Source organism: Hipposideros armiger, unplaced genomic scaffold (assembly GCF_001890085.2).
Source record: "Hipposideros armiger isolate ML-2016 unplaced genomic scaffold, ASM189008v1 scaffold_1093, whole genome shotgun sequence".
NCBI lineage: Eukaryota > Metazoa > Chordata > Mammalia > Chiroptera > Hipposideridae > Hipposideros > Hipposideros armiger.
The window spans coordinates 71,031-84,394 of NW_017732443.1; the positions used below are offsets into that span (position 1 = coordinate 71,031).

Genomic DNA, 13,364 nt, shown 5'->3' on the forward strand with positions numbered 1-13,364 from the left:
AATGCTTCATATAGTTGTGTTCACTTTAGGAAAACCCAGTATTCATTTATGGCATATAATGAAGGTTACTAAATGATATACCAAAGGCACTACATTTTTGTTTCTTTCCAAAGAGACTATTAAAGTCATGGGGAGCTGTAAGTTTTGGGTATATATATAAAGATTACTATATCAATCTCAGGACTTTCAACACAATCACTATTTATTAGCAGTTCCCTTTTCAGGACTCATGGAAGCTGTAGGTCTTACTGAGACTCTCCTGCATTGACATCTCCTACAGATATATCCAAATTGGTTTCTAGAATGTCCTTAAAGTGTAGTGGCTCATCTCAACAGTTTTCTACTGAGCCCCATGATTTGACACAGAAATGACAGTAATTAACAAGGTAGACATGGTCTCTGCTCTTATAGAGCTCCTACCAAAGTGGAGAAAGACAGTCAGCAAACATAACCACTGCAAGCATAATGAATTTTACAAAAGAAAGTCAAATGGGTCCTTGGTGTCTTCCAGAAGGAAAGGCCCCTAATGGGGGTAGTGCTGGGAGAGTGGGACTGAAGAACTGTGTGAAGCAAAGCAGAAAGCACCATCCTACTCTAGTTGTTATAGCTACTTTCAAAAGTTGCTCCTTTTGATTGAAAGCTATTAGGGGCTTTTCAGACATTAAAAAATTTAATCCACAGAAAACGCCCCCTGCAATGTAGGTAATATTATTACCTCTATTTTATAATTAAAAAAACTGACTCAGAGGTTAAGTAACTTACTCAAGGACACATAGCAAGGGAAAAGTAGAACTGGGGTAAAACACAGAACTGTCTCAAAATGGTTACTTTCTCATCATAGTGCATTGCTTTGAGGTACATTATCCTGGAAAATCAGGTGGTTCTGGCTATCATCAAGGTACAGGGTCTATCTGTAAGGTCTTAACAGAATGTGTTCTCCAAATTTGGAGACTCAGCCATAAAATGTCATTCTCTGAAATGGATGCTAAAAATGTATAAAGGAATTTTCTCCAAATATCATCTCAGGGAATAACCTGTTCCGGGAGATTATTTATAAATGTGACTCTTGAGACAGGGGAGTCCTGGGAGGGAATTCTCTCCAATCTCTTTCGGAAGATTTCCATCTCAAATATGGCCAATATCAGTGGAACTGTGAACTACTCACTCTAAGGTATGTATCACAGAGGACTTTGTCATGATGGAAGAATTGGTGATCAGTGAAATATATTGAAAAAGAAGAGGTAGGTCATGCAGAATTTGTTAAAGAGCCTTCTGCAGTGTCTGAGGAATGGAGGCCCCTTTTCACCAGCTATCTCCTTGTGTAGAGATGATGGTATTTAGCTACTCTAGTTCTAGTCCACTGACCTCCATTCACTGGATTCTGATTCTCTTCTCTCTAAAGAAACTTCTGACTTTAAATTTACTTCTCTGTTGGGAAGAGAATTCTACAAGCAGCCATTATCTGCAAGTCTTAGTCCTATTAGCAACTGTATTCCCAGGGTAAATGTGTTTGTTTATGGTGTAGATCAGTCCTCTGGGATCTGACCATTCGTTCCTGGGACAGCTGATAACATGGGCATCTTGGACTTGCAGCTGAGTTCCGATATAGTCACCAGAACCATGGTGACCCCACTAAAATAAAGAGAACTCATGAAGACCTCAGAGAGGCCCTTGAATCCACTCCTAATGTAGGAGGGCTATAGTGTGTCAACTATGTCCTTCAAAGCCTTGCATGATGGCTTTGCTGGCCCCACAGGATACTGGGAACAAACACCCTGTTCATTTCCTCATTAAAAAATCCAAGTATGTGTCATCTACTTGCGTAGTCATTTACACAATTACTACCTTTGTGTATTCATCCAGCACATGCTGGTGTACTCTCATAGTCAAAGGTTAAAACATTCATACACTTATCCATGAATTAGTTTATTCATTCATCAAGTATTTTTAAGGTCAAAATCTCTGCAAAACTCTTTGCCAAACGCTTTAGGAGGTATAACATTTCATGAGACATAATCTCTGCCCTCAAGCAGCTTACAACCTGGGAAGATTCTATGTTTACCAGAAATCCTAAACCTCAAATTTCTTTTCACCTTGAGAGTATTTAAGTTAAGTAATCATAATAGAACAACTTTCTGACAGTAGCTTGTGGTATGGTTCTAGTTCTCTTTAACACACGCATAATTAAGCTATAAGCCTGTGGTTTAGGACAGCTACAGAGAGGATGTTTGTGGGGCAGCCCCAGACTTAAGGAAATACCCTCAGGACTGTTCTGTGTTTGGATGTCACTACCAGAAAACTGGACATATGGGAAGTGGAAGGGACTTTGACTTTCCCTCCATCTTGACCTCATGAGCCTCTCATAAACTTCAAATCTACCCAGGAACCTATTTTTCAAATAATTTTTATTAAATTTTAATAAAAATTTTATTAAATTTTAAAATAATTTTTATTAAAATTTAAAAATTATTTAAATTATTAAAAAAATATTTTTAAAATAATTTTAGAGGTTTTAAAAAACTGTTCTAGTTCTGATATTTTAAGCTTTAAGCTATTCAGAGAAGCAAATCATTTATCTCTTGAGAAGCATCTGACAAGGCATCTGGTTAAAGCAACCAAAAACCAATCAACCACCAAACTAAACAACTGACCAACTAACCAAACAAAAAAACAATATTAACCAAGTAGGATAAAGGATGTCTCCCCCTCATTCTATGAAAAATGATGCTGATCCCAGGCTCCTGGCAAGGATAGTGTCATTACTCTCTTTTGATTGAGTAGTTCTAACATTTATTCCTAAAAACATTTTACGTGTGTGCTGTGGCTATGGCTGTGGCTGAGGTATGTGATCTTCCCTAACATTGTTGGATGAGATGGGATGGTGATGCTGGCAGGTGGCAAGTGAAAGCACTGTGGGCTTGCTTAATGTGGAGAGTTGCTGCTGCTGTGTCACAGGAGCCCTCAGGTACTGGAGCCCTGGCTAGCCTGTCCTCGTCAGCCATTGCTTCAGGTCTCAGATGCCCTCTTGATTCTGCTGGGTCAGGTTTTATGACAAAGCCTCATTTCTTTCCTGCTTTCTCTTGACTTCTGGATTTCTGATGAGCACTGACACCTGATTTGAACCAGGGGTCCACCCTGACCTTAAGCTCCTTTTCATTTCTTAGAATTTCCTTCTTGCTTACCCCTACCCCTTCCTTTTAGTCTGCAGTTGGAAAAGATACAACATTGTTTTATATCTTTTAGGGCTACTGTCAGAGTCACAACTCTGGGCCTAAATGTATGGACCAAAGTCTTTCCTGCTTTGGAGACCTCTTTGGTGTTCTTCTGAGAGCGGGAGCTGTGATGGGGTCAGGTGCCATGCCAGGAAGTGGGTGGAAATGTTCTCCACCACTCATTGCTAGTAATGACCATGGAAATGCATGGTGGTGACCTGAACTTCCTTTCCATTTGGAAGATTCTACTATCTGGGATTCTAATCGTTTTCCATAAACAGGTAACCAGAGAATCTGCTCCTAAAGGAGGTAGGTTTCTCTTTTAGCCACTTTGTCTCTTATTTGATATTCTGAGCAAGAGGCTTAGGCATATCAGCTGATAACAGGTGAGTCAATGGGCTCTATAGACAGATTCCCTGCACCAAAGGTGTGACTATAACATTCTTTCCAACGAACAATGAAGAATTATCAGGCCTGAAAGGGGGGGCGGGCAAGATTCAGGGCTGACAGAAGCAAACAGAAAAATGGGGAGTAAGTGTTCTCTTCCTGTTGCAAAATTTCTTAATCCCTCTGAAGCAGCTATGGACTGACAGGCAAGGTGCCTTTGGGTGTGGTTCCCAACTCTGGCCACACCTTAACCTTGGCATCTCCTGGGGGAAGTTTTAAAGATATATTAATGGTTTAGCCCCATCCCCAGAGATGTTCATTTATTTGTTTAATAACATAAAATTTCAAGGAATAATTGGAAAAACAGCCCTCAAGAGGGCTCAGGAAGAGGTGCTCAGAGTGGGGAATTGAGAGGAAAGACTTCTCACTGGTTGACATTACTGGGCTGGCTGGAGGGTGGGGGTGGGGCTAATGAGACAAAAAGTCACCAGGAGCCAAAGGCCTGAACCAAAGGCCTTTGTTGGGGATGGAGGGCGGGAAGAGGACCCATATCATCAGGCAAAGTTTGGCCCTAGATTGGAGGTAGGAAGGGCTGAGGCAGAGTCCAAGGAGGGGAGCCCAGAGGAGGGAAGTCTAAGGTTAGGCTTCAGAAAAAAGGCCCTTCAGAATGAGGCGGAAGGCCTAGATTTTCCACAGACCCCAGAGAACCAATATGGAGGTCCTTTGTATAATATCTTGTGAAACCCTACAGAACAATCTGATGCCAGGTGAGTTGTTAGGCAAGTCATTTAGCCTCACTGTAGCCTAGTTTTCCTTAACTCTGGAGTGGAATGGAGGTGTCTCTTGCATAGAGATGTTGTGAGGGTCAGATGCTACTTGGCACCAGCACAGAACTAAGCCAGGCTCAGTAAAGACCAGTTCCCAACCCCTTCCCTAAAAAGAAGTTATCTCTCTCCAACCTTGCATGGCTTTGGCTTGTACCAACTATGTACAAACCTGAATCCTCTGTATGGTGATGAAATATACCATATTTTGCCATGTATAATGCATACTTTTTTGCCCAAATTTGTGAGGGAAAAATAAGGATGCACATTATACATGGGTAGTACTAATTCCGTATCTATATAAATGTTTTTAATTCTTTTGTTTATGCTTATGAGTTAAAAGTGTAATTCTAGAAATAAGTAATGATATCCATATGTAAAATAATACCCTGGAATACAATAATTGTTTTTGTTGAACTTACAACGAACTTGCAACTACGAAGAGTTCTTGGCCTTCTATGATGCGTAAATATCATAAATTTGTTACCGGTACACAAAATTTCTTGTACCATAATATGTTAAAAAATAGAAGCTAAAATTCCCTCATAATATAAAAAACAAGTAAACAAATAAAAATTTGAATTAAAAAATTAAAACAAAAGATTTTTTTTCCCTGAAAGTTTGGGCCAAAAACATGGGTACACATTATACACAGCAAAATATGGTAGTTGAGGATTTGAAAGCGCCATGGCTGAAGGAGTGTGAAAGGCAACAGGGGAAGAAGATTTGAAAATAAAAGGAAGAGAAAGGCCTGAAGCAAGGTAGGGGGGAAGACCAGGAGAAATGGGCTCAGGATCAGCTGGAAAAGAGCAAGGGAGGTGGTGGTGGGTGAGGCAGGAGAGGTGGCTTCCAGCCTCATTGCTCTTCCTTTTCACCTGTAAGGTGGGGTCCAACTATATAACTCTGACAATGTGTGGTCCCGCCATGAAATGATGCCCCACCAGTGACTAGTCCATGCGAGGGCATGATCTGTGTGGGTGGCGGCCCTGCTATCAAAGCAACAACCTCCATCACCATAAGCTGAGGTTCTCATTCTCATTCTTGAGTCGACTTAGCTTTGATCATGGAGAAATCAGGGCAAGCAGCCTCATTTTAGGTACAGGTTCTCTTGGGCTTTGTTGATGTGTCTGTCCTCAGTTCTCTGTGGGATCTCCTTCAATGTACAATAGTGTGTACACTTTTAAATGTTTGTCTACATATTTAAAAAGGCTAAACATGTCTCTTTTTGAAGAAAAGGAACGCAGCTTGATTAAAAATCAAGAGGCTCCCCTAGGTTGCATTTTAACTTTATAACTAACCTTATAATCACTCTACCTCCTAGGACCAATTTCTTCCCCAGGCATTGGGGAAAGACAAGCTGGTTTCACAGCATCATGAGCATTAGACTATGTGAAATATTCAGCCAGTAGTGAAAAAGAAATAAACAAGGCAGCTCCTTTAGAAAGGGTACTTAAGGGCAGTTTCACCTTTAATGATTTTTTATTTCGATTTTGTAGATTTGTTCTCTGGGTTAAATGTGGTTTCATTAAAAACCCCTCATTCCTGTGTGTGTAAATATGATTCACAGGTTGATGGGAAACTCCCTAGCTCTCCAAGGGCTGTTGTTTTTTCACATTAAGGTAGGAAGGGGAAAATGTAGCCAGTTGTATGAAAAAACCAAGACCCTTAATGCCTACAAAGGAGCTGAGAACCAGTGAAGTGCTCAGAACAAAGTGGAATGGGGACCAAAAAGGAGAAAAAAGGACGCTAAATAATTTTTACTTTGGATATTTAGATTCATAAAAGGTGTTTGATTTTAGAGAAGTAAAGAAATCTGGAAGATGAAATATCCTGTTTGAGATGTTTGGGTAGCATAGACAGTAATGATTTAATGACACCAAGGGCCAGTGCTTATAAATGGGTCACAGAGCACTTCTGCACAAATGCCTTACTGTGAGGCTTTTCACAGAAGGGGAGAGAGAGCTCAAGAGATGTAGGTGGTCCAGTTGCGCCCCTGATCCCAACTCACCTGCCTCTAACCACAGGACCCTGCCATTGTACCAAATTCAGTCCAAATATTTGAAAACACTTTAGAAAAAAATTACTTGACTGTGATGTCATCACGGAACCAGGGACTTGAGTTTGAGAGGTCTCTTTGCCTCCTCTCCACCTGCTCATTGACTGCTGCCCTTTGGTTTTTCCTCCCACTGTCTCCGGGGTGGGGGGTGGGGGGGGAGTGGGGAATGGGAATTACACACAAGTCCTCCACTCTTTAAACTTATTACTCCTAACTGTGCATTGTTAGTAACAGTGCTATAAATGGGTCAAGGTGCTGATGTGCTCAGCTCTTATTGTGCTTAAGCCCAGACAAATTTCTTCAATTCTAAAGGCAGCCCTTTCTAGCTGGAATGTAGAAACAGGGCCTGAGCATGGGGCAGGGGAAAAGACAGGCTTGGGAGTCTTTCAGGCTGTGTTCATATCTTGCTTCTGCCATCTTCTATCCATGGAGCTTTGGCATATTACCTTGGCCCCCTCTCTGAGCCTCAGTGTCCACTTTTGTAAAAATAAAGCAATACGTATTTCCCCATATTGTTGTAAAATTAAAATGGAGAGTTGATAGGTGGTCTACTAACTGGTAGCTGTTTTTATTTCTGGGCGCTGTCCTTGGAGAACTACATGCTACATTGACTGTTTGGAATTCAGCGAGAGGGAATCTTGGGCTATAAATTATAGCTGGTCAGTCAATATATAGGTGAACAGTCCTGCTACCAACACCTTTTACCTCATTAGTGTATCTGTAGGTTACATAATACAGCTAGTTGAATGGAATTAAATTATTCAATGGCTGTAAGTACTAACTAACCAAGGTACATTTTTATCAGATGAACAAAAAGTTAAGTGAGATTTTGCAAGAAAAGAACTTTTATTTAGGAAGAATTCAATAGTTGGTAGTGATTATTATGATTATTAACTGAAGTATTACAATGGTATCTGCCTCATGCCTTTATAGCACTTCTCTGCTCTAGGGAGAGGGTGGTACTTCTGTGGGTTCTAAGTCAAAATTAAACTCCGAAACTTTCCATTTCTATCTCCAAGCATTTCACCCAGCTCCTCGGCTTCAGGTCTCTTTTCCCTAGGTCCCTTGTCATGCTCAAGAAAATGCTTTTAGCAGCTGTTTCTGATGACTGAGTGCCTTCTAGATGTTAGGTTCTGGCTGGTTACTGTTACTCCTTTGAGCTCCCCCGGGGGCCCCACAAGTATCCATCAACCACCCTGCAGCCTCCTCTCTGGCTGCTTCATCTCCTTCTGTTCCTGCCTTCAGATTTTGAGGGTTTTTTTAGCCTTTTCCTCTTGGTCATCTTCCCACCCATCCCTTACCTCAGCCAGCCAAATCTTAAGTCATTGAACAAATATTTGCATTTTGGGGTGCCAATTTACATTGTAGTCATTCCTGCTGCGTGAGAACTGGGTATTTTTAAATCCACACTATTCTCCATGGCCACAAATTAACAATAATTTAAAGCATCTCCTTCTCTGCAAACTCAGTCCCAAGAAATGTCTTTGCTGGCTTTTGGTGGAACCCTGTTCTTCCAACCCAGATGGGCAGGGGTGGGGTACGCCTCTGTGACAGCTGCCTGGAGTGTCTCAGCTTTTCAGATTTGTGATCAGTGTCACAAGAGAGAATATGCTCAACGCTATCAGAGTGCTCTGGGTTTCGTACAGATATTTGTGAGATCCAATTCAATTTAGGGATGAGAGAAGGCCCCAGGGAAGAGGTAGTATTTGAGCTGGACCTCACTTATGGGAAGATTTGTAGAGATGGTAGTTGGGGCGCTAGAAGGGGACATTCAGACAGTGGAAACAATGGGTATCTAGGACCAAGCCCAAAGTATAGTAAATGGACAGGGAAAAGCATAGGCTGGGGGTAGGGGAATAGTAAGAGATAGGTCAGGAAAGGTAGGTGAGGGATGTAGGAGGGCATGGGTGGCAGGCTGTCATGTCTGCACCTGAATAAGCTGGGAATGGGGAACAACAGAGGTGTTTGCATTTTAAAATATTTAGGGAGATGAGAACTGAGAACTGGAAGGTGGTGATTGGAAGATTGTGCCCTACCTTCTGCCGTAGTCAAAGGAGCAAACACTCTAGAGAGATGAAGGATAGAAAATATATTTAAAAAGGCTAAGAGTGAGAGGTGGTACAAAAATTTAGTCTTTTAATTTGGTTGTTAATGACCCAGGGAGAGACAGAACTTGACAATGGTCAGAATCAAGAGAAGATTTTTCAGGAAAGGAGGATATAAGCAAAGACCAGGAGGTGAGATGAAAGAGGCAAGAAGGAGAGGGGCTGATCAGCAGGGATGACCAGACAGGATGGTATGGGGCCTTCAGAGCCCTGGTGGGAAGGTTGGCCTTGCACAGGAGAGACGAGGGGATCCTGTTCCGCAGGGAGTAGAACTGTCAGGGGAGAGAGGAGAGGTCCTGAGAGGGCCCAAGGAGGGTTGGGGCCTCTGGTAAAATAGGAAAGACAAATGAGAGCAGTGGTGATGGGGTTTGGCCATTTAGGAGCGTGGGAATATTTGGGAACCCCATGTGTGGAAAAATAAAGAATGAGCAAGAGATTGATAATGTGTGGTGGGGCTGTGGGAAGAGGTTATGGAGCATGAGATCATGGGATGTCATGCCTTAATTTTGAATGAGATCAATCTTTTTTCTTCATTAAAATTAGGTGTAGCTAGCAAATCAACTATCCACGTTCTTGCATCTTCTCCCTTCTGACGTCTCCCCTCACACTACAGCATAACCCTTCCTTCCTGGGATTTCTTTCTTCCATATGGCTAGGTTCTATCTCCCTTGCTTCCTGAAGCAGGTCTTTCACAGACTGTGGTTCTATTGGTCCTGCAATATGAGTGGCCTCCAAAAATGGAACAAATAACCCATTCTTCTACTCTGTCACCCATCCTCTGTTTCTTTCTGAAAATTAAGATGAATTAGTTGAATCGTTTTTCACAATTTCAATTTCAGGGGCTTCACAGGCTCTTAAGAGTTTCATGCAAATGTATTTCCATCTACCTGTTCACAAGGTATTTCTTTCAGAGAGGTAAAAACCAACACTGTTTTCCTTTCGACACCAAACTCATATCTTGATTACTCCTTGGAGCCACTGATTAGCTTGACCATTTATTTATTTATTTAGCTCTATTTATTTATTTTTTAATAATATGAGTAGAGCTCCATAATACCCAGAATGCAAAATTTCTGTGATACATATTTGAAATAATTATCTGTATTAAAAGCAGGGATTTAACTTATTTCATCTTCAGGGGTGAAAGGATGTCACTTTTATAATTACATTTATATTCTGACATTATTATAATATAATTATAATTTTACAATTGTATTCTGCCAAACATTGTTTTTTAGAAGTGCATACCATAACTTCCCAACACAAATGCAGAAAAAGACTGTAATGGCAATATATTTACATCTATCTATCTATCTATCTATCTATCTATCTATCTATCTATCTATCTATCTATCTATCTATCTATCTATCTATATTAGCACCTACAGAGACTCCAACTTTTCAAAGAAAAAGTTAATTGAATGGAAAATTAAATAAGAGCTCTCCATAAACTTTTTGACCATAAGAAAATGTCGTCCTCCTTCCTTACTCCCACATATACGCAGGCAGGAGCAAGTCACATGCACATACATGCACACAAGTAATTTTTTCCTTAAGGACCATTAATAGTCTGTACAATAGACCCATTCTTTTCATGACTTGCTTCTTCACTACCTATTCCTTTGCCTTGCGTGTGAATTCTCTGATTTTCTCCCATATGATTATCGCCCTCTTTGACTTGGGGCCAACTTCTCTTATTCACACCTTGTATTCTGAGCCAACGCTGCAAGGGTCACACCCAGAGGTGGGAGCATGGCTCAGTTCCTGCGACGATTTCCAAGGTCCCTCCTGGCGGCAGGGAGAGCAAAGCCCCTTCCTGCCTAGACCTGGTCCAGCCCTTGAGCTCTGCCGGGCGCCTACCTGGAAGGCCCAGGATGGTGAAATAGGGTCGGCACTCCGTGAACCCTGAGCTCTGTCTCACGCAGCTCCGCCAAAGCCCTTCATACTGGAACACGGCGGTGACGGGATTGTCATACAGGTCCTGGGTGCTCCACATGTCCATCACCGTGGAAGCAATGCAGCCGGTCAGGCCCAGGATGGACAGGAGGAAGCCCACCACTTGGCACGTGGTGGTGGACATGGCTTTAGCCCTAAGGCACTCTGACCGCAGCCTCAGGACCAGCTGCCACCTCCTCTGGAAGGTGTGGGCCTACCGTGCCCCTGAGGGGAGCTGCTCTAATCAGATGGTTTCCCTCAGCTCTCGGTGTTTGCTCACAGTGTTTTCCTTAGATAGTTCAGTTTCACTCTTGGTTCAAGGGCATTATTTTTTCATTTGTTATGGAAGCAGCTCCAAGAGGCACTTGTCCTGCTGAGCTGTGCAGGCCCAGCTGGTTTGAGAGCAGAGCGGGCTGAGTGGACACTCTCCCTCCCCCCGCAAGGCCGTGCCAGCCTCCCCATCCTCAGCTCTGGCTCTGCCAGGAGCACGCCACCAACGCGGGGGAAAAGGTGACATGTCCAGAGCTGCTGGGAACCTCCATGAGCTTTTCCTTTAGGCTCTCTCATCACCGGAAACCACTTGGCTAACCTCACTTAAAAAAATGACCCCGGGACTCTCTATCTTAAACCAGACTTTCACATTTCCCACTCCTAACTCATAAACCATGTTTCACTTACATCTTTCCATTTTAATCTTACAGAAATTGGTAGGGCAGGTATTACTATCTCCCAACCATATACTTTTTAGGGGGTGAGTCAAATGAAGTATACATAGGTTAAAGAACTTGTCCAAGTGTCTTCAACCACAGATGCTTTAAAATGGCAAAGGTGGATCTCCACCTCAACTTCCTCTCTGGTGCTCTTTCTCTATTTCCATATGGAATGCCAGGGGCAGGAAAAGTTGTCCCTGCTTTTAAGAACAGGAAGTCAAATACCAGAGATAATACTTTTGTTCCACAGGTATTGGAACTGGGATGAGAAGGTGCGAGGTGTCCTGCTGACCTCCATCTCACCCTTTCACTCATGCCACATAAACCACATGAAGATCGCATGGCAGACAAGGAAGTTTCCAGAAAGTCCAGAAGAGGGACCAGGGCTGTCTAGACAAAAACCATGACCTGGTTACTGAGAGACCTAGGATCTGCCCCTGACACTGTTGCTAACATGCTGTGTGCTGGGTGATTTGGGACACACTGCTCAGTCCCTGTAAGTCACAGTGTCTTCATCTGTAACATGGGGACTAAATTAATACACGTCAGAGCCCTGTCAGGTCTTACATATTGTATTCTTCTACATTTTGCAAAAGTTGTCACTACAATTGGTAAAAATATCAGGAATTACATAATCATGCAAAAGAGAGACTTGACCAGAGATCAGCCACTGCATTCTGTCTACATAATTTGATTTTATTAGAGAATTGATCAACCTGCTGTTTCCTGTGGGTCATGTGTATCTTGCCTCTGAATTCAGATAAATTTTAATTAGAACTTTCCTAAATCTGTATTTCAAGACCCAAAACACACACACACACACACACACACACACACACACACACACACACACACACACCCCCCAATCTCTAACCTGTACAAGTTCTCCAGGAAGCAAGCCCATGCATCTGGACATTTCAATGTTATCTTGGGTGCACCCAGTCACCACACCCGTGGTTTTATTTCCAGCAAAATAGAAAGCAAATATGGAAGGTCTCCCCCCTAATTTGCATGGAGGCAACACTCCCCTCAACCGCACACCTTGCTTTAGGTTCTGTGATTGGTGTTGGTAGAGAATGAAGCATGAGCCAGAAAACTTCCCCCAAAAAGAGAGTAAGAGGATTATATGACTTAAGGTGAAATGATGTTGGTGACTCTGGATTCTCTGAACTGAGCTAGAAGGCCAAGTCTAAAAGGTGAGGAAGAGGCAACTAGAAAAAGTGACTGTGGTCTCTGCTGGTGGACAGGCATTGACCAATTAGGATGGAAAATGTTAGAATAATTCAAGAATGATTCTGCCACTGTTTCTATGGACAAAGTCCATTTTACTTTTAATTAAACTAAGAACAGGTTTTTTATTCCTAAAGAGATCTGTGAGAGTTTGTTTTCCAGTTGTTCATTTTATAACATTTTGTCTAAAACTCACCCCAATACATTGATCATAATATCACCAAAATAGTAGATTGAAAATGGAAAAATTAAAAAATAGGTTATTACAAATTATTATTCTCACTCCTGGCTGTTTTCCCTACTGTTTCCCTATGCAAATGTTCTTAGGCAAAATTTTGAGACAAGGGAAAAAAGTTATTCAGATAATAATGAATTAAGCTTTCTTTCTTGATTGAAATGGTGACAATGACTTTTGTTTTTTGTTTTTTTTTGTTTTGGAAGAAGGAAACATTGATTTTATTTATTTTCTTAATTTATTATTATTTTTTTATTGTTAGTTTCAGGTGTACAGAACAATGCAATAGTTATCCTTTTCACCCTCACAAAGTTAACAACCCTCCTCCCCCTATCTACTGCCCTCCCACCCCCGATATCATTCTTATCTATTACAATTCCATTGACTCCATTCCCACACTCTACTCCACATCCCGTGACTATATGTATATATAATTATAGTTGACATACATTATTATTCAATATCAGCTTCAGAAATACAGTGCGGTGGTCAGGCCTCTACACTGACTATGAAGTGGTCTCCCTAACAAAACATGAGTCTATCTGACCCCTTAAAAAATATTTACAACATTTTTTATTATATTCCCCAGACTGTCTTCTCCATCCCTGAGGCCACACCAGGGCCACCAATCCGTATCGTCCCATCCCCTCCCCCTCTCCCCCATCCCCAC

General features: G+C 41.8%; 1 protein-coding gene across 3 annotated transcripts in view; it reads right to left on the minus strand.

Annotated features, from left to right (window-relative positions):
• CLDN18 (claudin 18) overlaps positions 1–13,364 on the minus strand; it is a 29,651-nt gene that overhangs the window by 12,202 nt on the left and 4,085 nt on the right. The window contains exon 1 of one of the 3 annotated variants that reach the window (XM_019632164.1): positions 10,445–10,806. The exons of 1 other annotated variant lie outside the window; for it this stretch is intronic. In XM_019632164.1, coding sequence (XP_019487709.1) covers positions 10,445–10,664 — 220 coding nt within the window. In that variant the 5' untranslated portion in view covers positions 10,665–10,806. Of the gene's footprint in view, positions 1–10,444; positions 10,807–13,364 lie in introns of those variants that run through there. One more of the 3 variants, XM_019632162.1, reaches the window with a different exon arrangement.